The sequence below is a fragment of the Miscanthus floridulus genome, chromosome 18, assembly GCF_019320115.1.
Source record: "Miscanthus floridulus cultivar M001 chromosome 18, ASM1932011v1, whole genome shotgun sequence".
NCBI lineage: Eukaryota > Viridiplantae > Streptophyta > Magnoliopsida > Poales > Poaceae > Miscanthus > Miscanthus floridulus.
The window spans coordinates 300,030-322,800 of NC_089597.1; the positions used below are offsets into that span (position 1 = coordinate 300,030).

The following is a 22,771-nucleotide window of genomic DNA, read 5'->3' on the forward strand; positions in this document are numbered from 1 at the left end:
GCCTTGTACCGTAGTTGCGGCTGCCTTATTGGGCTGTACTGCCATCTTATAAGGCTTTTGGGGTCCATGGAAATTCTGACTTCTCTGCTGAGGTGGCCTGAACCTAGCTCCAGGTGCAGATGGATGATAGGGAGGACGACCTCCTGCAGGTGCTCTTGCTTGGGACAGACCACCTTCTAGGGCTCTCTTGCGAGTCTTGGCTACGGTGCTGGCGTTGTTGTTCTTTTCCTACTTCAGACAGTCACTGATGAAGTCATTGAATCTGACACGGTTGTTGGTACCCACATGCTTCATCATTTTTGGATTGAGTCCCCTCTTGAAACTGGCTATTCTCTTAGCATCGGTGTCAACCATGTCGGGAGCATAACGACTCAAGTTGTTGAAGGCATGCAAATATTGTGTCATGGTCTTGGTGCCCTGATTCAACGCTAAGAACTCTCCCAACTTCATCTCGGTCAGCCTAGGTGGAATATAAACTCCACAGAAGGCCTCAGCGAACTCTCTCCATGAAATCTGAGCATTTGGAGGGAAGGTGGTGCGATGGTGCTTCCACCACATTCCCGTTGGTCCTTGCAACTGATGTGCAGCATACTCCATTTTCAATACCTCAGTCATCCTCAACATATAGAATTTATCTTCTATAGTGTTGATCCATTCCTTAGCATCGAGTGGCTCTGTTGCTTCCTTGAATATTGGCAGCCTAGTGTCCATAAAATCTTTGAAGCTGCTATATTGGTTCACTCCAATTCCACCACCCTGATTGTTACCGTGCTGAACGTTATTGGCGATGGTACATAGAAAATCCTCCATGTTCTTCTAGGATTGTTCCGTGTTGCGCTGACTCCTGAGCAACTGTGCAAGGAACATCTCTGGGGTAAACGGGGGAGGAGGTGGCAAATGCGGTTCATGGGGAGGCTCATTGTTGTTGCCGTGGTTTCCACCACCACCACCGGTCCCCGCACCATTAGCACCGGTCTTAGCGGCCTCATACGTGGTATGGCGAGTGTTTGTCATCTGCATATTTCAGCAACAAGTAATGGTTGAGTGAAGCTATAATAATTGTGAGTGAAGGAAAAATTATGCCGTACTGAATTTACTAGAGAGAATAAATTCATACAATAAAACAGAGGCACAACAATCGCATCCCAATTAAAACAACATCACTAATAAAATTACTTCAACAGCAAACATCACGTCCATACAACCAAATTGCCAGCATATATACACTGGACTTTTATGCATTCAGATATTGCATTCTTAATCAAGTTCCAACCACATGCCAAGTCTCATAAGTTCGAAGCAAAATACATTAGGTTACATGCCAACAAAAGAAAGGTCATCGTGATAGGACCTAGATACTAGCGCAAGGCAACTAGCCTACTCCTCGGGGCCATCGTCGGGATCGGAGACGTCACCATCGCCCCCAGGTGAAACTACAAGCTTGTCCTCGTTGTCGTCGTCGATGTCCATGCCAGCGGCGTCTAGTGGAGCATATGGGCCAACCCCATTGTAGAGCGCGTGAAACTCCTCGTGCAGGTTGCCGTTGTACTCCTCTAGCTCATCGACCCTCTGTAGCAGAAGGTCCCTCTTGTCTCAGGCTTCATTCCTTTCCTGAACCAACTATCCAATCATGCGGTCTGCATTGTTGTTGGCTTGAGTCAACGTATGCACCCGCTGCATAGCTCTATCACCTCTCTCAATCGCCTAGTTCCGCTGTAAGTTCATATCAGCCAACTGCTCCTGCAAACTAGCTATAGTACGTGCCTGTCTCTTCTTCTGCTTTCTCCCCTTGAGCTTATCCTAACCACGTAAGCCAGTCAAAGTCCAGTAGGTACTCTCGAGACCCTCATACGCTCTGATGGTGGCGAACATAGCACTCATAGCATGATTGTCGCTAGCCTGTCCCTCAGCTGGACCTCTAACCAAGGCACTTCCCTGAGGCTGAACCCAAATAGCATCACAAGGATCATCCCTAGGAAAGGTGCTAGCTAGAGCTGCTGCAAGCTCACTGGGAAATCTGCTCATGATATCCCTGATGACACGGAAGGCTGCTCCCTCTACACCCTCAGTAGGAGTGTGACCCTCAAACTCCAAGTGCCAACCATCCCAATCTAGAGCATCACCGAGAGCAGGAACCGTGATCTCTACCACTGCAAGTCCATCCTCTGCTAACTGGCTTTCATTCCAAGAGTACACCAGTTCTTGACCCTCTGGGTACCCCACATCATGGAGCACTCTCCAAAGCAAGGTCGGCATGCCAAACTCGCTCAAGCAGGTGTCCATGGTGTGGTGCTCTCTTAGGGCCAACGGACGTCGAGGTGCTCTTCCTCCAGTGGACTTACGAGTGGTCTGCTTCGTGCGGGCCATCTGTAGCAAAAGTTCTTTTATTACCCTGGGGAAACATATTTTAGGTGATACAACTTTTATCAAAATGAGATAATCAATTTATAAGGGGAGGAATGCATGACATGAACAAAATGCATAAGTAATATGATGTATGTACGTGCCGTACGTTCTCACAAACTTATGAAATAAATAATTTCTAGCGACGAATTCGGTGGCATACAAACGATCTCTCAAATACGTAGCTAATATGTTCTACACGATAGCGTTGTTATGTACCTGCAGAAGATTCATTTCAACCCAATTCCCAATGAATGCATAAAAGCAGTAAATTTTATCTACACGCTCTACACGAAACCCCAGATACGTGTACAATGGTAGTAACTACCTGAACCATCGTCCTATTGATGGCATCGCCTCAACAGACGGAATACCCACACATGAGATACCTTTGTAAAACATGTGTAGAACATGTAATTACTCCAGCATCATATAAGCATTCACCCTAGATCGGCGGTGTATCCGATCATGCTCTCACAACTCACACTTACCGAGGCGTAGAGGCAATTGATCCATACACTACCACTCAAACAAGTGGCACTCATACAATAGCACGCCGTATGAGCAACGAAAGAGAAATATGACGCAAGAACCCTAAGTCAGTACTTAATTAAGCCACCTAGAGTCCTTAACTGGACATAAAGGATATGACCACTGGCACACTTTATAGTTTGGAAATCACGTTTTTCAAATGCCTTTTTGTTTTAAATAAACTTGTGAACAGTAACACGCTAAACCATGCTCTGATGCCAGCTATAACAGAACCGACCAATTATACGAAATTAAGTAAGAAAATCATCCGCCAGTGCAGACGATTTAGCAAACTTAAGCCTGTATAACCCGGTAGTCCGTGAAATCACGAAGGATTTCAAACCAACTTACATACCAGCCAAGATCATAATAAGTTTAGCGGTCACCATCATATATTACATAAAAGTTGCATCTCAGATACATCAGAGTTTAAACATAGTTATTACAAAATAAGTTCAAATAGAAGTAGCGGAAGCCAATTGTTCAAAACCACACACACTCACACGAAGTTCAAATACAGTGCCAGCTAATGATCATCTCCAACAAAAGCATTAGACGAGACATAAGGAATGACCATGCCCATGGTCCTAAGCATCACCCATCGCAGGATAAAGGCAGTTGATATAGTAGCCGTAATACATCTGCCCATCTGCAACAAGTGGGAATAAAACCCTGAGTACGAGAAGGTACTCAGCTAGACTTACCCGACATAACCAAAAATAAGTGACACCAAGGATTATGAATGCTTTATAGTAGGGTAGCTGACTCATTTGCAAAAAGAAGCATTTTTAGCATTTCAAGAACCTTTCCAAAAGCATTATTGTCAAGTTAATTATTATTAACCTGTCTACTAGATTTGCACCTATACTAGAGCAAATATGTGATTAAGCCAATAATGATAACCAATGATCATTAACAACTTCCATATTGTCATATTCATTATAAGTGTCCAAGTGTTCCATCTATATTACTACGATGAAGTAACTTAAGTCAAGTGCTCACTATCCAGGAGCGATGGCGATTTGAATCAATTCCTAACCAGCTGGTGATTTATTCCTTACACAAACCTCACTCACCCGCTAAAGTGAGATATTGATCACCGAGTCAACTATCCAGGAATCTCGAGTTTGCCAGGAACCACATGTACCCGGGGGCCAACCGACTGCACTTTGGTCTTATCATCTCGCCCCCGTGTCCTACCACACCTGCTCCGGCACAGTGCGCTGCGGGCAATCTACTCGGCTCGAATAATCTCCTAGCTTCGCGGTCGGAAGGTACTTTATCTGGCCAGCTAAATGTAAGGCATGCGTTCAACATAACTCGAGGCCCAACAACGGTCGGTCCTTAATCGACACAGACGGAAAGCACTACAGTTCAAAACTCTATAAGTCTCTGTCCGGTCTCAACTTCATTTAACACTTAGTTATACCATGACTTCATAGTCATCCAAGCAGATCCAGGTAACCACCTATAGCTCGTAGGTGACAGGAAATCACCCGACTTCTACCGGTCTAAGCCAGCTAAGCATTGACTCGACTGTGGATACCAGGGTAACAAGGATATAGTATAACAAAGGTAGACAAGGTATAATGCAGCAACGGTTGCAAACAACTCCTGAACATAATGCATCAATTAAAGTAAAGCATTTAATTAATAATTGCAAACCAGGAGAAAATGCTCCGGGGCTTGCCTCTCTCGAAGGAGCTCGGGCGGTGATCGGGGCACTCCGGAAGTTCCTCAACGTCCTCCTCGTCGGCTTCGGGCACTTCCTGTGGCTGCACCTTGAGCTGCTCCTCGGGCTCCTCGGGTATGATGACTGGGTTCTCGGTTTGCGATCCTGTATGATGCATGTACGTAAGTGCTTATGCAAAAAGTGCATCGGATGAAATGAATACAATGGATATGTTTGAATGCAAGGTAGTCAACATCATCCAAGAACATATACTACAAGCACATGTCATCTACTGCATTCTCTTCTACTACTAATATGCTAAGTCAACACATCTTATTAATTGCTTCAAAGATACACCAAAGCTTCACTAATTTCTTAATCACACATAAAGCAACACTTGATTAAACCCTAATTAATAATAGGTTTAAATAGCAACATCTAATTTTATTTCTTAGAAAAATATTAGAAAATTACCATAGCACAGTACTACCCTAAGTAGTCTACCATCAGATTTTTATGGTATTTGAATGAGTGGATTAGCCTACACAAAAATAACAAGCTATGGCATGATTATGAACATGAAAATACTTTGTACTGTGAAAAGTGTCAAACAATAGAGTTAGTATTTTTTCTATGATCTTCATAGCATACAATCACTGTACAAAAATTATCATATGTATGTTTTATATAAATTTTGCTCTCAAGCAAAAATAACAAAAATCAGCCATTAAAGGCACTTGAACTACACCTCATAAATTTTCTATAGTACATGCATGACACATATTTTTCCTAGGAAGTACATTACATAAGAAGATTAACAAACTTGGAATCATATTGTTTTGAAGCCCATAGGTTTTTCTACATATTTTTCAAGTTATCAGCAAAATCAAGGATTAAATAAAGCTCTATAGAAAAGTATCTCAAAAATGACATGCAGTAATTTTATCATGTAAATCTGATGACAAGGAACCTAGAAAAATTTGTTTCAACATATTTGGAGCAAATTTGAGTATACAAACATTTTCCAAATCATTTCTCTTTCCAAATAATAAAAGAAAAACTGAAAACGAAAACTTCCTATTACTACTCGGCCGGCCCGTGGAAACCAACTGGCCCACGGCCACACTCGGCCTGCTTAGACCGAGAGAAGGGGAGCGCGGCGGCCTGGCTCGAGGCTTCGGCCCAAGCCAGCCTGGCCCAGCTCGGCCGAGGCAAGGAGCCACGCCAGCGTCGAGACGCCACGGCAGCGCAGACTCTGCCAGCGGGCCGGCGGTTGTTGCCGGCTGGGTCAGGGCAAGTGGGCGAGCGCACAGGGTTCGCAAGGAGGTGGCGAACTCGAGCAGGCAACTAGGAAGGGTGGAGGAGGGGAGGAAGGATGCGTTCCACGGTGGCCGAGCACGGCGGCGCCATGACTGATGGCGGCGAAGCGCGAAGAATGCGCTACCTTGGCTCAAAAAGGCATCATAGCCGCGAGCACCAGGTGTCGGAGAGCGAGGCGGAGCTGCTGGCAGGCGGAATTAAGGAATGAGGCACGGGAGGAGGAGCACGTCGCCGGCGGAGTGACTGCGGCGCTCGGTGGCAGAGCTCGCTGCGCGCAGGAGCTGAGGCTGCTGCGGCTGGCTGAGTAGGGAGGCGAGCGGAGTGGAGAGCACAGCGCTGCTCGGCAGGTGTAGGCGCACGCGTGGAGGGCGAGGCTGACCGGCTGCGACATGTGGCGGGTGTCGCCGGTGCATGGTCGCCACGCGGCGGGCGTGCTCTGGCGCGGTCGGGACGCGACGCGCAGGAACGGTCGCGGCGCAGCGCTAGGGCAGGCCGAACGCGGTGCTGGGCTAGGCCGAACGCGGGGCACATGAGCGGCAGGCGCTGCTACAGGCCGGGCCGGCTTCAGCCGTGGGCCGAGAAGGGAGGCGGCGGCCTGCGAAAGGAGAAAACATTTTTCTAAATTTCCATTTTTAAGAAATTTTCAAATACAAATTTTCAAATATCATTTTGAGCAAGAAAATGACATCTTTTGAAAATGACCCAAAAATAAAAGTTGCTTAGAATTTAATCCTCTACAACTTTGATTTTATGACCAAAGTCCAATTCTAGCTAGATTTTGAATTATAAAATTAAAGTAAATTTTAACTCAAAACCCTAATTTTGGAGAATTATTTTTAAAGCAAAATTTGGCAATAATTTGAATACAAACTTTGCTCCAAAAATTGTGCTAAATAATTCTAGATGATTTACAATGATAGCCAAACATGTTTTACTAACCTAGCAAGCATAATTAGGGCAAAAACAACTCTAAACAAGTGTATGCAACATTCATGTTTCATGAGCATGTTTCGTATGTTTCGAAGCAAGGTTTTAGTTATTATTTACATGATTCGGCATGTATGATTAGGATGCTTGATGATGCATGACATGCATGATTTGCAGTGCCTAAATGCTGGCACAACACCGGGGTGTTACAGATGCCCCACTTGACATCATCGGCTACCTCATCGTCGTCGCCATCATCGTTGTTGTCATCGCTGTCGATGTCCTCCCCCATTCCCACACTTGCAGCTTCTGCTACCTTTTCCTCCTCTTGTCCTCCTTTGCCTTCCTCAGCCGCTCGCCCTCGGCGTGATTCGCCGACCTCATAGATGAATCCCTCGACAACGAAGCCGGGTGATCCATAAAGATGAGGTCCCTCGGCTAGTCCCATCCCCCTCAAAGTTAGTATCAAGAGGTCGGAAAATCAAATGAAGAAAAGACACGAAAAGGGGAAACTTACGAAGACGACGTGATCGGGATCCGACTGCATTGGAGGATGCCCCGGCACCGGATAAATGAAGTTGAGGGGGGCGCTCATGTCATCCCACGAAGGCTCCATGTCCTCCTTGATGCGTTGCACAATCTTGGAGTTAGAGAGTGCCCCTCAGCAAGCGTCGTTCCATCGAATGACTCCTCAGGGGCCATCATGTATAGTGGGAGCACGCGCATCATCAACGGTGCCACCCTCCTTGCGTGGTAGGCCCCGATGATGCTCAACCCCTTTAGGCCGCTCTCCTTCAGGATGTAGATGGCGGTGATGTGATCCTGGATCTTCTTCTAGTCCTTCTCTAGGACGCCCCACTTCCTCCACGACTCTGGGGCCTCCTTGATCAGGCGCCTAGTGAACTCCAGCAGGGTGATGGTGGCATCATTTTTGAGGTAGAACCACTGCGAGTGCCACCCCTTGTTGGATGTTGAAAGCCACATCGGCGGGTACTCGCCGACCCGATTGTTCTAGAGCTGGATGCTGGTGCATCCCATCGACATGTGCAACTCCTGCCTATCGCTTTTCTCTATCTTCTTTTAGAGGGTGATGGCGAAGAAGTACCTCTAGAGATCGAAGTGGGGGCTGATCCTAAGGAATCCCTCGCATAGGGCGACGAACGCCGCCATGTGCTAGATTCCGTTGGGATTGAGGTGCTGCAACGCGATCTTGTAGTAGTGCAGCAAACCCCAAAGAAATCTATGGGTAGGGGTAGCGAACCCGCACTCATGGAAGTGCATGACTGACACCACATAGCCGTTGGGCAGTGACAACAAATCCTCCTCACTGGGCAGCAGCCACTCCTCGGCCGAGGTCCGCGTGCGGAGAAGGCCACGACGAACAGGGCCCTCCATGTGCTGGAAGGTGATGTCAGAGCGGCACCATGGATCCATTGGAAGATGGAGGTGGGTGGATGCGAGCTCGACGGTGGTGGGGACGTGGATGCAGGAAGCCTAGGCGGTTGGCGATGACGGTTGTAGATGCAAAGGTAAGAATGCAAGGTATGAAACCCGGGGGGGGCGAACCTTTTGGTTTTATAGGGGCAACAGGCGCGAGGAAACCAACCGCCTACCTAGATCTCCACGCCTGCCACTATCTGCCATAACGTCATGCCATGGGATATGCCCATGCAATCTCTATCCGTTCCCTCGGAAAACTCGCTGGATGTTTCGCCTCTCCGGACGGGTCATGACTCGTTGCAAGTGCGAGGAATACAGATCTGAAAACACCTTCATGGCCCGTTTGAGCCTAGGAGCTCAAAGGTTGGCCCATAGACGGGTTCAACAACTGCTCTAGGTGCCTTCAAGGTAAGGAAGTAGAAAGGGGTGGGTCCACTAGCGACCAGCACCCAGGCGCACAAGCGATGTGGGCATCCTAGCCCACATTCGAGTCTCGGCCAGATACGATCCATGGTTTTTTCCCTAAGGAAGGCAGAGAGCCCTCGGGACTGGTCAAACGGACCCGGGAACTATATGGATTGACCGCTGAGAATCTGGAGTCGGTCACCAGCTGGCCCTAGCCGGATCCCTGCGAACGGGATATTGGGGCCCCAATTAGGAAAGACTTTTTCCAAACCACCAAATCTCATGGCCATACCCGCGATGGGTCCGGTCTTGATGAAAGGGAACCACTATTCCTAAGTTACGTCATGGGCTACATAAGAAGGCCAAAGCCCTCAGAGTCCCCTCGTTCGGAAAAGCCTCCGAAGAAGTATTCTACCCCTCCGAAAGCTCGGGGGCTACTATCGGGGACCAATACTAGGGTATCCAAAGAGGAGGGGCTATGGTCGTTATACGCTAAATCCATCTAGGCAACCAAAGGTGCGACTACAGCTCCAACCGACACCAAGGCTATGTGCTCCGCCTCGCCCAACCTCTAGCCTCGGGCTCTGCCTCACCCAACCCCAAGGTTGTGTGATCCGCCTTGCTCAACCTCTGGGGGCGAGCTCCGTCTCATCCGACACTAAGGCCAGGGGCTCCGCCTCACCCGACCTCTAAGGGTGGGTTCCATCTCGCCCAACCCCAAGGTCGTGCGATCCACCTCTCCCAACCTCTAGAGATGGGCTCCGCCTCGCCCGACATCGAGGCCGCGGGCTCTGCCTCGCCCGACGTCTGGGGGCGGGCTCTGCCTCGCCCGATCCCTCGGACACGGCTCCTAATGGAAGCTCACGCCACCGCCAACCACTACGGGCCAGAAAGTACAACCCAAGGTCAAACTTCTGGCATCGTGCAGGGAGCGGTCACGTCTCAACATTACCCGTCCCCGCGACATGTCATTCCAGGGAACTCACATCGCCTACAGTGACGGATGCGTGGTCATTATGCTGCCTACTCCCTGTATAGCCGCATGGCATCATCGGTGGATAGGCACCCGACGTGGAGCTGTCCCTGTCACCACCTGTCATGTCAGCGGGTCCCGCGCAAAGGAAAAGAAAGGCCCGTCGACCGTGAAGGACTTTCTCTCTCTCGTTCTTCTCTTTTCTCCTGTTGTAACCCGTGCTTTCCTTTGGCCTATTAAAGGAAAAGCAGGGCACTCCACTAAGGGGCATCGCACCGCATCACATCACATCGTACCACATCACATAAAAAACGACTAGCATCGAACCTCGAACACATAGCCGAGCAGCGACCGAGCTGTCGGTACCCATTCGTTCTTTTCACCATAGACTTAGGACTTGTTCTTCTCTCGCCCGTTTATAACCCCTACTACGAACTTTTAGTGCTAGTAACACGAGCAGCAGCAACGAACTGGACGTAGGGATATTTTGCCCGAACCAGTATAAACATCGTGTCCTCTTAGCACACCATCCAGGCCAGACACGTAATATTAGAAATTTACTCGTTGGTGTTTACTCGAAACACTGACAGCCTGTTTGGTACAACTTATAAGCTGCTTATGGCCAAAATAAGCTAAAATCAATAGCCAAACGCCACGCTTTTCAGCAGCTTATTCTGACCACGCCTATTCCCACAACTCCCATTTATACTAAAAAGTAGAAGCTGAATTAGACCAATTTATTTTGATCGTCGCTTTTACTCTTTTTGTGCAGCTTATCTAGGAAGCTCTTCCTAGATAAGCTGTACCAAATAGGGCTAAAAAGGTAAAATTTCTAGCATTTTTTCGTCCAGCCATTCATCATGGCCCAACAGTCGGCCCACTTGTTCGTGCCTGCTGGTCTTGCTGCCTTAGCCCAGGTTGAGTCGCTGCTGTCTAAAAAATGCGTTGTATAGCATTTCTGTAAAAGAGTCTGTGTATCCAACAACCATGTGTTTTATGCAGTTTCAACACATGAATTTTTTTACACCATAGGATTAAGATCCAACAGCCTTCACCCTTCTTCTACCTCCAGCCTCTACAGATCACACATCATAGATCACAGATCATAATTTTTTTTCCTATGGAAGGACAAAAAGACAGAGTGAGTGACACACGGGCCCACAGGGTGTGGTGGCGCCTCCCCACTGGTTCGTGCGACATTGCCTGGGGCACGGCATTGAATGCCATCGCGAAAGCGTCGGTCATCGTCGTCCTCATTCCCATCCGCTCAGTCAATTTTTTATGCTAAAACACATGTGTGTCCAGATTACGGAGTGAAGATCGTAGGTACCAATCCGCTGCACCCATCAGAATCCCAGTTACGATGACGACACCTGCAGTCCCCTCGTGATGGGCGCGAATCGCACGGGAGACACCTGCAGTCCTAGGTCGCGGAGGGACAATCCCAGGTACCACTACCGCCAATTCGTTGCACCCCATCGTTTTCCAGTCTGACTAATGGCTTTAGAAAACTGGCGTTGAGCTTCCTTTTGATTCTGATTGATGGAATTTGTTAGTGAATCACAACCAATCCTGCAATATCCTGCAAAGACAAACAAGGATAAACCTGCTAAAGTAGAGGTGTTATGATTTCATCAATAAATATTTATTTGATCAATTCTCTATAGCCGTATGTCCCTCTCGGCAACAGCGCCAGAAATGCTTGTTCGCATTTCTTAGCATCACCTTTTACTAAGTTGTCATCCCTAGCAATGATGCCAGAAATGCATTGTTGGTAATTATTGAAGACACTTGTAAATTTTGATATATATATATGTTAAGTAATCTGCAAGCACACGGATAATATATCATTGTAGCATTTTATCTGAGAGTATGCCTTCGTTATTTATATTTTGGATCTGACAGTGTTTTGGTTTGGATTAGAGTGTTGGTGTTTTGGGGCATCGGGAATTGTTTCCTTTTGCAATTTCTTAGAAGATACTTAATTTTTGGATGTCTTTTGGTAGCCCAAGGACAATCCCCAGTCAGAGATGTGTCAGGAGGCGTGAATCAAATTGAGCGCACTAATGAAGTCAAGATGATGAATATGTGGAGTTAGCAGACCATGATCATAAGCAGAACAAAGATACTCAACAGGGCGATGTCCTCTGAACGCTGAGTCGAAGTCAGCGAGTGATGTATAGAATGCCCCTCCACCAGGGCTAAGAGACCATCTAGGGGAACCCAAAAGGTTTTGAGTGTTCATTCTTTTTTTTTTTTTTGAGCTTCTTATCTTTCAGGTTCTCTCCTTCAATTTTCAAATTGTTTTATAGCCACAAATAGTATGCTTTGACTATCACGCGTTGCTACAGAGATGTCATATTACATAGCTTAAGGGCTGAACAAGTGCTGAACAGCAAGTATTCCACATTTGGTAACTGCACCGTTGCTGGATCCATCATCCATGGGTCAATATTTGCTGGTGTGGTTTGGACTGCAAACATCCTGGCCATGATAGCTCAGGTCACCCATAAGTGTCTGCGCTGTCCGTTAAATAGAACCAACACCACGTTATGTACTGCAATTGTGTGGAGTAGTGTCTGATGACAAATGGTGCTTTCATAGGAGACTGTTTTTTTAAATATAGTAGAGACTTGTTGGTTTTCAGTTTCATGTCTAGCCAATACCAACTTCCTTGGGATTAAAATGTTTTGTTGTTGTCTGAGTATTGTCAGGCTTTTGAATTATACTTGTTTCATAATCATACATCCGGGCATATCTAACTTATTGTTCTATCCTTACTAATTACCTTTTATTTTGCAAAATTGTAGCTTGCTGTATATGTCTCTAAGGGCACATTCGGTTAAGCTAAAACCTAGCCAGGAATAATTCCAATTGACGAAGCCTATTTAAATTAGAATACGAAACCAACCTGGATTATTTCCAGGGAGCCATTCCCCTTCAACCGAACGGGCCATAAAAGAGTTCCTGAAATCTTGTTGGGTGATCCTGGAAGATCTTGATAGAAAATTACAAATTTAGTGGGCAACTCAACTAAGGTAAGCGTGCATGACCTTTCCTTCCAAGCATGTCTGCAAACGAGGGCCATTTTATCTAGACTAGGGATAGAACCACATATTTTTAGCAAAATGTACTGCAGTGTTTAATTAGTACTCTGAGGTTTGTTGCTAGCTTAAGTTTATGATTTATATTTGCTTGCAATGACAGTTCACAGAACAGGGACATATTTTTGAACAAGTTCATATTGAATCTCTCTCAAATCTTGCAACAAAAGCCAAAGTTGAGCCAGTGGCAAATGGGATGAATGCATAAAAAGATGAGAAAACTGCTGTAGCAACCAGTGTTTCTCTCAACACACCTAAGTGGTTTTGAAGCTGCTGATAGCTGAAATAGTTGGGAAAGCTTCAAGCTTTTGCTTATGAGAAAAATGAAATGCCCTATGATGTCCACACCATTGGATGCCCAAGGCAAGGTGTTTACACTTTTCACGTAGGCGAGTGGTACTGAAATTGGATTGACCATTAGCAAATGTTTTGTTGAACTAATGCATGGTCAGATAAACTTTGTCAGCCAACCACATGCTGGGAGTACATTCACATTTACTACATTTTTCAAAAGACGTGACAGAAGCGCTATTAGTGAAAGTAAGCCTGTTATGTTGCACCCTCTTCCGTCCAGTTCCGAAGGTTTATCTGTACTATTGGTTCATGGAAGATCAAAAAGAGCTACTGATCTAAGTATCACTTGCAAAGGCTGGCAGTTGCCTATGATGTTGTTGCTACCGTTGAACTATATCTTGGTGTATTTTCTATGGTAGGGCATTATTTTGTTTCCGTTGCAATGCACGAGCATTTTTGCTAGTCTATACCTAATAATAAAGATGCAAAATTTATCTCCACCTATTTTTTGGTCTAGCCATCCCTTTGTGAATGTGGAAAACCGCCTATAGCCCTTCTCTTTATATAACTAGGAATCATAATACAATTAGATCTCTCCGATTTCATGTGAATAGGAATCTTAATCTAAATAAGAAAAATATAATAATATGGACAACTAGGAATCTTATCTTAATCCAATTAGACCTCTCCAACTCTGAGTAACTGGAATAGAAATCTTAATACAAATGCAAAAATATAAGAATAGAAATCTAATAAAGAGGAAAGAAGGGTATAATTTCTTTGTTTTGTTTCTTTTGTATTGGATTCCGTTGTAACGCACGGGCACGTTTGCTAGTAGTAGACGAATATCCTAAAATATAAACATAACGGAAGCTCAAAGCTGAAAAAGCAAGCTTGCATTATTTTCTTTAAATGAAATGAAAGTGCTCCATGTTACCAGAGTTCAAAGAGAAAAAAACCCATAGAGTTCTACATATGCTCCCTGTTACCAGAGTCGAAAGAGAAGAAAACCCATAAAATTCTTTTTATCCCTTGATAAACTTATAATATATATTCAGGTACCCTATGTGCTATGTGATGTGACCCGATGACAGGTACGAGAAATTCTCCATGCTTAAGCAGTGTGAAAAAAAAAACCCTATAGACATGGAGGACAGAAAGGTCTCCTGAACGCAAATCTTTTACTTGTTTGAGAAGAGAGAGAGAAGAGCACACACCTGGTACAATAATCCAGCTCCTTGTATGGCGGAATATGTGGCTCATCAAGAGCATCAGTACTAGGGGCTACTGGGTGCCAAACGACGTTAAAACAATCGGTTGTTATTGTTAAACAACCATCGACCTGTCCTAATCCGTGCCCAACGGTTGCATTGCTTCCTCCTTTTCAACAATTCAGAGTGCACTTCGTTTTTACAGCAGGGCGAATGTTCGTCTGGAAGCACACAGTAGCTGTAAGATCCAGAGTTCACTCACTAGTTAGTCAAGTAGCCTTATTTCCTTTACTCAGTTAGTAACGTGCATGTATGCTCAGCAGAATATACCTTTTTGTGCTTCTGAAAACTGCTCCGCGTAACTTTCAGAAGCCGGCCCTCCTCGACTGGGTACAACTACTTGCCGTCATCAACTAGCATCCTTGAAATTCAGTACGTGAGACGACATGCTGAATATGGCTGCTTTGGACGTGAACGTGATGAACCGCTCACTTAGGATCTCCATGAGTGATCATGTCCATTTGTTCACGTCACACCAGATACCAAAGTGAAGTTTCTTCAAGATTAAGCCGTGCTACAAATGCAACGTCCTCGATGGTGATGTGAGCATCCCTCTCCGGCCCTGTCTCTCCTAACACTGCATCTACTACTACGTGCTCATGCATGAAGCCATTCTCCCGGATATGCAAGATCTCTGGAGCTGCAGGCTCCCTTCTAGATGCTCATCTCTTCTGCTAGCTTCTTGACAATAATAGGCTAAACTCCCAGGCTAACGTTTAAAACAAGAACATTTGGAAGCCGGAGGAATCATACTGCCAGAACTGTCCTGGTACTCTAGAGACCGGGGATCACATCTTTGTTTCCTGTCCTATAGACTCCCACATTTTGGGACTGCTTAGGATTTTTTTTTAAGAAGGATTGCTTAGGAATTCATCTCGTCAGAGGAGAGCAACGTCGCCCATGCATGGATGATTGGTTTTGGTCTGCACTTGCCTCATTCGATCAGAATGGATTGCCTGCAATAGGAGGCTGAGTCTCGCATTGACTCCTTGAAAGAGGTCATGTGTGATATTATCAGGGATGCGGAAAGCTGGACATCAAGGCAAGGCAACAAAGGAACGGTTTCAGTTTCTTTTGAGGAAAATATCCAAAGCAATATTGCCATCCAAGTGCGCCGGGCACCAAAACAGTGACACATGAGAGTGAGACAACGAGAGATCTCACATAGTGATATCGCCTAATCCGAGCCTAATTTCAGAACGCGGCAACGTGCTCCCTCCGTCCCCAAAAGAATACAATTCTAGAACAGTGTCACATATTAGTATATCAATTTTGACCAATGATAGATAAAAAAAGTATAAATATTTATAATATCAAATAAATATTATTAGATTAATTACGAAATATATTTTCATAACAAACTAATTTGGAGTCATAAATGTGAATACTATTTACTAAAAACTTGGTCAAACGTGAACCATTTTACGTAGCACGCAACCCATAGTTACATTCTTTCTAGGACGGGGTAGTATATATAGATAAATTACTGAGTACTGACCGAAGCAACACCGTGCCCATGGGTCTGTGGAGCTGTTTGGTTCAGCGTAATTTCCCCGTGAATGCTTCCCGCTGCTAACAGATCACGTACCTGCATGTTTGGTTGGACTTCCCTGGAATCGTTAACGGAGGAATCAGTTACGGGCACATGCAACGGGGTTACCGCCCAACTCCTGGCGTTATCGGATCACGCCGCGCTGGAGCGACTCCCAGGTACCAACCAAACAAAAAGCGGTTTCAATTGCATGGCAACGGATAGCACTGTTTTCTAATTACATTACCGTTGCCCCTCCCAAGGCTGAACCAAACAGCACCTAAGTTCAGAGAACTACAGATTGCCTTTAGCAGCGCCTTTGTTGCTAGGGGAAAGTATGCGTGCCGGGCTGCCGGCTCGTCAGCCGGTCAGCGTCAGGGCAACTGGCTTGGACGTTAGAACGTGCGGAAACATTCAGGACCGCAGGGACAAAAAGAGGTGGACGAAAAGAAAGGACAGGTTTCCGGTCGACCGTGGTAACGAGCGAGGCTGAAGATGAGGCCGTCACCGAATCTGACGGGGGTAGTACATTTCTGCAGGGCGAAATAAAGTTGCTTGACTCGGCTTGCCAGTTGCTTGAGTTGGAACGGTGCCATTACAATTTTCACGATTATGAGAAACGTCATTATAATTTACGCTCGCACTCGCCGGCACCACTGCCTTCCATGCTGAGCTCTCGGCGGCTACTGGACAACCACAAAGCCACCGGGACCTCAAGTGTGACAACATCTTCGTGAACTGTAACTAGCGCGAGCTCAAGATTGGCCACATCGGCACAGCTGGGATTATCAAATGTCAATAGTAATGTCGGGTTGGTTGGATAGGTGCACCGAAGCTCATAGCACTCCGAGGCAGAGTAGGAGGTGGTTGAGCTCTCGGCGTGGAGCTGCGCGGGGCGCCGAATCCTGGCTCCGCGCCCCGCTGCATACATCCACACACCATATATCCAGGCGAGCGTGCAGGCCGACGAGCGCTCGGAGCCAGCGGCACGGATGGGGAGGCAGGCCGGGGCCGTCGACACAGTGCTCCGCGTCCATGGGGCGACGTGCGGTATGGCGGCCCAGCGTGCCGCGGCCGCAGAGATGGCGCGCAGCGAGCAGGGACACGGCCGTGTGCAGCGCGGCGTGTGGCTCGATGACAACATGGGCGACGACATCGGCTGCTGGTGCGGGCAGGACACCGAGGAAGAAGACAGTCGAGAGGAAGGGGATGACGCTGGGCCCACTTGTAAGTGAGATAGAGACAGGGAGAGAAGCAAGGGTATTTGGTCCATACAAAAGTGAATAGTGCTGCAGCTGGGCCCAGTGGCACTACAGACGTAGAGCGTGACGTATTTGAGAGAGTGTCAGAATATATGAATTGTGATGGCGTTTTTCAAAACCGTGAAAATTGTAATGGCATCATTCCAATTAACATTTTTTGCAAATGCGGTAGACACTTGAACATATAAATCTTTGTTAAACTGGAAACGAAGCTCTGAATAAGGCAAATAAACTAGGAGCATCGTAATTAAACTCGGATAAATAATATTCTGCATTTCTGCAGCATAATCTTCTGCTGATGAACTGATAGGGACATGGTGGCATGGAGGACTAGATGATGTTATGTGTGGTGAAGGCAGCATCGACTAGAAGCGACGTCCTAGAGGTGGTTGCTGGATTGTGGATTGGATCGTCACATGCTAAAGTAAATACATTAATGTTCAGCTAAAAATTGTAGGCACGTCAAATATTTCGTTCTTGTGGGATTAGACAATTGAATTGGATGGACACTGGCAGTTAGTACAAGAGTACAAGGACAAGCGCTGCCGAGTGGACTCACAGATGAGGTCAATGAGTGTGACTAGTGTTCCAGACAGCCTCGGTCGCTTTTGTCAAAGAAAGAAAAGGAAAGGCTTTTTCAAAAAAAGAAAAAGAAAAGGAAAGGCAAAGGGCAAAGGTAGAATATCCGAAAGGTGGGGCTTCCTTTTTGCCATTTTCCTAAAACCCTTGATTTCAAGGCCTTTCAGCGACGAAGCCAGCGGGGGGCTACCCGTGCTCCAGCCCCCCCTACGGCCATGATTTACATGGAGCCCAGGCTTAGCCCGGGCTACCGCCATGAGGAGGAAGAAGAAGGCAAGGAGTGGCTGGAGGAAGAAGAAGAGGAAGCCAGTCCTGGCTTTGTCGATTCCTGGCTTCGTCGCTGAGGCCTTTGATGGCGACTTGAACAATCGAGAGACCGTCACGTGCGAGATTTCACGGCTTGTGACTTGTTGCAACTAGCAGGGCCGCGATAAGATGCCATTCGATAATGCTGAACCAACAATGCCTATCTGCAATCACCGATTCGGTATGGCAACGTCGGCGACCAACGGCCAACCGCATGTCCTTTTTACAGGTCGACCGGCTTGGGCGATCCGTCAAAGAGCCGAGACGACGAATCCGCCGTTAGCTTCGCTTGTGGCACAATCGCACTCGCACAAACTGTTTTGGGCTTTCGCCATTGGTTTGGTGGTCTTCCCATCTTCAGCTGAGGAAAAGAGCCAAAGAGGAATGATGGAGCTGGACCACGCCCATCACCTGTCCGAATCTCGGTGCTTTGGATTGGAGTTGGAGATCAGGTGTCGCAGTTCGGCCGTCACCAACACGCAGGCCCTGGCCTTTTGGCTCCGTCCGAGACAACGCCAGTGAGACTGCGACTGGCGATTTGTATTTCTGGCCTTTTGAAGCTTCATCATCGGATAAGCGGGCAAGGAAAAACGAGGCCTTGGAAACTCTATGGCCACCAATTTTACACATGAGATCCTATCGTCCTGATTCTGTTGGATGACAAAGACTGGCTTTCATATATTACTCACTGGCTGCTGTCACTGTCAGGTGTGGATGGGAGAAAGGTCTACTGGACTATTCGCAAGCTTGTGGCTAATTTTTTTAATGAACCAACGCAACCGCAGTGGCCTTTTGCCTTTGCAAAGGTGTCTCTCCCGAATCCCGATAGGCTTAGTGATATGGCACCCGCATAAAATAGTCCCCGAACACAACCATCAGAGACTGCAAATCAACGCGATGGGGAAGAGCTTCTTGGGACTGTTAGGTTTGCCCCAATCGGTGGGCTACAGCTACATGTCTCGTCTCTTTTGATGCATTCAAATGGAAGGAAGACTTACGTGATGGGCTGATTACTCCATCGTACATGGAGGCACGGAGATCCTCCTCGTCTTTTGCGTGATGGAGCTTCTGGGTAACACGAAACAAAGAAAATTCCAAGGGGTTTGGTCCCTGAAATTCACGACTGAGAATATGCACCTGGTGTTCCATGCTCGTTCAGGCAGAAAGGCCAAACAGAAATCAACCCAAAATGTCCCAAGATGGTCACATGCCATGCAGTCTTTACTTTTCTTTCCCCGCCTTTTAACTAGTACTCCCTCTGCCCCAATTTATTTATGTGCTCGGTTTTCGTGCTACAAGTTTAACTCAATTTGTATGAAATACATGCAACATTTATATCTTCAAATAAATTTATTAAAAAAATAGATTCAAAAATTTTTCCAATGATACGAATTATGTATCATAAATATTAATATTTTTTTAATATATATTTTGTCAAAATTATTTCTCAGGAAGCAAAACTACAGATATTGTGGGACGGAGTACCGAGGTCCGAGGACCTGCAAGTGCAGCCGTGCAGGTGCACAAACGCTACAGGCATTCGTGCCGTTTGCAATTTGCATGAGCTACATCACACTTCCATAAATACTCCTATGGTAACATATGGCACTAGAACACGGTACTTGAGCATGATCGATTCCCAAATCCTGCTAATACTTTTTGAAGACGTGCAGTTTCAGTAGTGGTACGCGGTACCGGTGGCCACCACGTGAACAGCGCCGGCGCAGGAACATTCGACCGCCGCCTTCCTCTTCCGTGTCGGCGCCGGCGCGCACGCGCACGACACAGACATCAAATCAAGCAGAGCATGTTCATGGGTCCTTGGCGCCGTCGGGCCCGCTCTCGAGCGGCGCATACGTGGTGAGGACGAGGCAGCAGAGGAGGACGAAGGCGACGACGACGGCCAGGTACGGCGCCAGCCTCGTCAGCTTGCCGAAGCGCCGCGTGTCAGCGGCAGGAGTAGGGGCAGCGCGGCCACCTGCGCCGGCGGCATTACGCGCCTTTCGGGTGAAGGTGAAGCGGGCAAGAAGAAGCATGGTGCCAACGACCGCGGCCACGCCGGTGAAGATCGCCACCTGGGTCATGTTGGCGAAGCGCCCCGTCCCCGTGGAGCTCGAAGCAGCGGCAGCGGCGGCGGCGCCGTGCGAGTGATGCTCCTCGCGGAAGACGCGGACCAGAGGCCCGGCACAGGGGAGCACGGCGGCGCCGGTGGCAAGGGCCGCGATAACAGGGCTCTTCCTGGCGACGTCGGCAACAAGGTGGAGCAGGCCGAGGCCTTCGGCGACGGACGCGACAAGGAGGCACGCGGAGACGAGGAAGGCGACGCCGAGGGACACGACCAGGGTCACCTGCGCGAAGCGGTCCGTGCGCGGCGGCTCGCTCGGCGCGTCACCTCCAGCGCGCGCCTTGCGGAGGAAGCGCGCCAGCAGCATGGCGCCGAGGGCCTGGGCGGTGACCACGGCCATGGCGAAGATGCAGATCGCGATGTCGGTTACAGGGCTCCGCCCCGCGACGTCGAGGAGGACGCGGAGCGCGTCGGGGAACCCCAACGCCCCGGCGCCAAGAGCCAGGACGATGATCCTCGGAACGAAGCCCTCCGCCATGTGGATGTGGATCACCCCCACTCTCTCTCGTCTCGCGACTTCCTTCCCGTCCTGCCGTGACTTGGAGAGGAGCACGAGCTGGATGGTATTTGAAGGCGGGCGTGGTCAGACGGAGGCAGCTGGGCGTGGTGGAAGCGGTGGGATCCTCTGCGGCGCAGCATGCGGCGAGAGGGCCACGGCATGCACTACCCCCTTGCCTCCCTGGCGCAGAGGATCCGGGTGTACGTGGCGGACTTTCGGTTAGTTCACGGCGTGGGGAAGGAAAGGGCTGGTGGTCGTGGTGGAGCAGTAGCAGGGGGAGTATCTCTCGTCATCGGCCTCGCGCCTCCCTCACGTTCCATGTGTACAGGGGAACCCATCTGAGCTGTGATTTCTTTTCCCCCCGATTTTTTCCCCCAACCAAGTTTTGTGTGTGTGGAAAAAAAAAGGGAGGAGAGAGAAGGTACGAGGAGGAGCAAACTTCAACGTCACGACAGGAAAGGCGGGGGGACGACAGCTAGCAGTGAGGGAGGCCGGCTTACCTACCGTGTGCCCTCACACAAAACACACACTACTGTCTTCCTGTCTCTCTCTCTCTCTAGCATGATGATATAGTTTTCTCTCTCTAGCATGTTCGTTTGAACTTATCAATCGGCTTATCAGCTAGAATCTACAGTATTTTTCTTATACAACAAAACAGCTTCAGCCGGCTTATTAGTCGGCTTTAATACCAGCCGAACAGGACAATGTGCAATACATCCCCGCCGCCCCCTTCCGCCTTGGGCTTACTTTGGCAGCACGGGTGTATTATAGACCGGGCGTCCGCGGCGGCCGGACGCACCGTTCCACATACCGCTCTGTACTTGCACTTCACTTCTCTTGCTTCGCCTGCGGCCTCCGCTCGCTCTCTTCCGCACTCACTCCGCCCGCTCTCCCACACTCGATCTCTCATGCGCCGCTCCTCTGCCCGCTTTCCTGCCGGCTCTCCGGGCCGTCCACGGACGGGGACACCGCGCCCACGAGCTCGCTGCGCGCGCACCCGCCCGTGCTCCCTTCCTCCCTCCGTCCCTCGCCCTCCGCGACCTTCATGCACCCCCACTCTCCCTGTGACCCGGCTCCCGCATCCCCACTAGAGACGAGGACGACAGCGGCAGCTCCGACGAGGTAGCTCGCGGAGGGATCTGGATCTGGGCCTGCTACTACTCCTCCTCCTCTGGATCTGAGCCCTTCTCCTCCTCTGGATCTGAGCCCTCCTCATTCTCCTCCTCCTCCTCTGGATCTAAGGGATGCCGCGGTGGCTAGGGTTCCGACGAGTTCTCGGGGTTAGATCTCGCCATGTTATACTGTTTTTTATGTTGCAAATGATGATTTCGAATGTTGCAGTGGGATTTTTTTTGTTGCAATAGATGTTTTTGCGATATTGCAGTACTACTGCTTGAGATGTTGCAGTACATTTTTTCGAATGTTGCAGCATAATTTTTTTATGTTGCAGCACACATCTTTTTGATGTTGCAGTATATGTTTTTCTTATATTGCAGTACATATTTTTCAATATTGCAGTACATATTTTTTCGTTGTTGCATTAGATATTTTTCATTGTTGCATTAGATTTTTTTAGATGTTGCAGTGTATGTTTTTCAATGTTGCAGTAGATATTTTTTCGATGTTGCAGTACATATTTTTTGTTTGTTGTAGTAGATATTTTTCATCGTTGCAGTAGATATTTTTCGATGTTGCAGTGTATGTTTATCAATGTTGCACTACATATTTTTTTTGATGTTGCAGTTGGGGAAGGGGGTGCGTTGGGGAAGGAGGGACAGGAGCGCGTTGGGGAGCGGAGCCGTCGTCGGGTTCCTGCGAGGGCGAGGCAAACGGATGGGGATGGAGATGGGGACAAGGTGAGGACGTGTCGGGCGTGCGCAGGGGCATTCTGATGGAAGCGGGCTCGGTTGCGGGTGATGGGGACGAGGTTGCTGGTTGTGGGCGGGGGGCATCCAGGAGCAGCAGCGCGAGCGTCTGATGCTAGCGCCGGGATTGGACGTCAACTGCCACGCACGTGGATTTTTTTGGACATTTGATTCCCGCCTCAATCCCTTGGGAGATATCCATGCGGGGGGAGTTTTCCGTGGCTGTTTGGCATCCCATTATGAGCGCGGATTTTTTTGGACATT

General features: G+C 48.1%; 1 protein-coding gene across 1 annotated transcript; it reads right to left on the reverse strand.

The window, feature by feature from the left end:
- Positions 1–19,469: 19,469 nt before the first annotated feature.
- Positions 19,470–20,656, reverse strand: LOC136523101 (uncharacterized). Its single transcript, XM_066516881.1, has one exon. The coding sequence runs from the start codon at positions 20,619–20,621 to the stop codon at positions 19,830–19,832; it is 792 nt and encodes a 263-aa protein (XP_066372978.1). The 5' UTR covers positions 20,622–20,656; the 3' UTR covers positions 19,470–19,829.
- Between the last annotated feature and the right edge of the window lie 2,115 nt (positions 20,657–22,771).

What these genes read in the sequence shown, in the direction of transcription:
- LOC136523101 (XM_066516881.1), bottom strand. Translation starts at nt 20,621, where the DNA reads ATGGCGGAGGGCTTCGTTCCGAGGATCATCGTCCTGGCTCTTGGCGCC.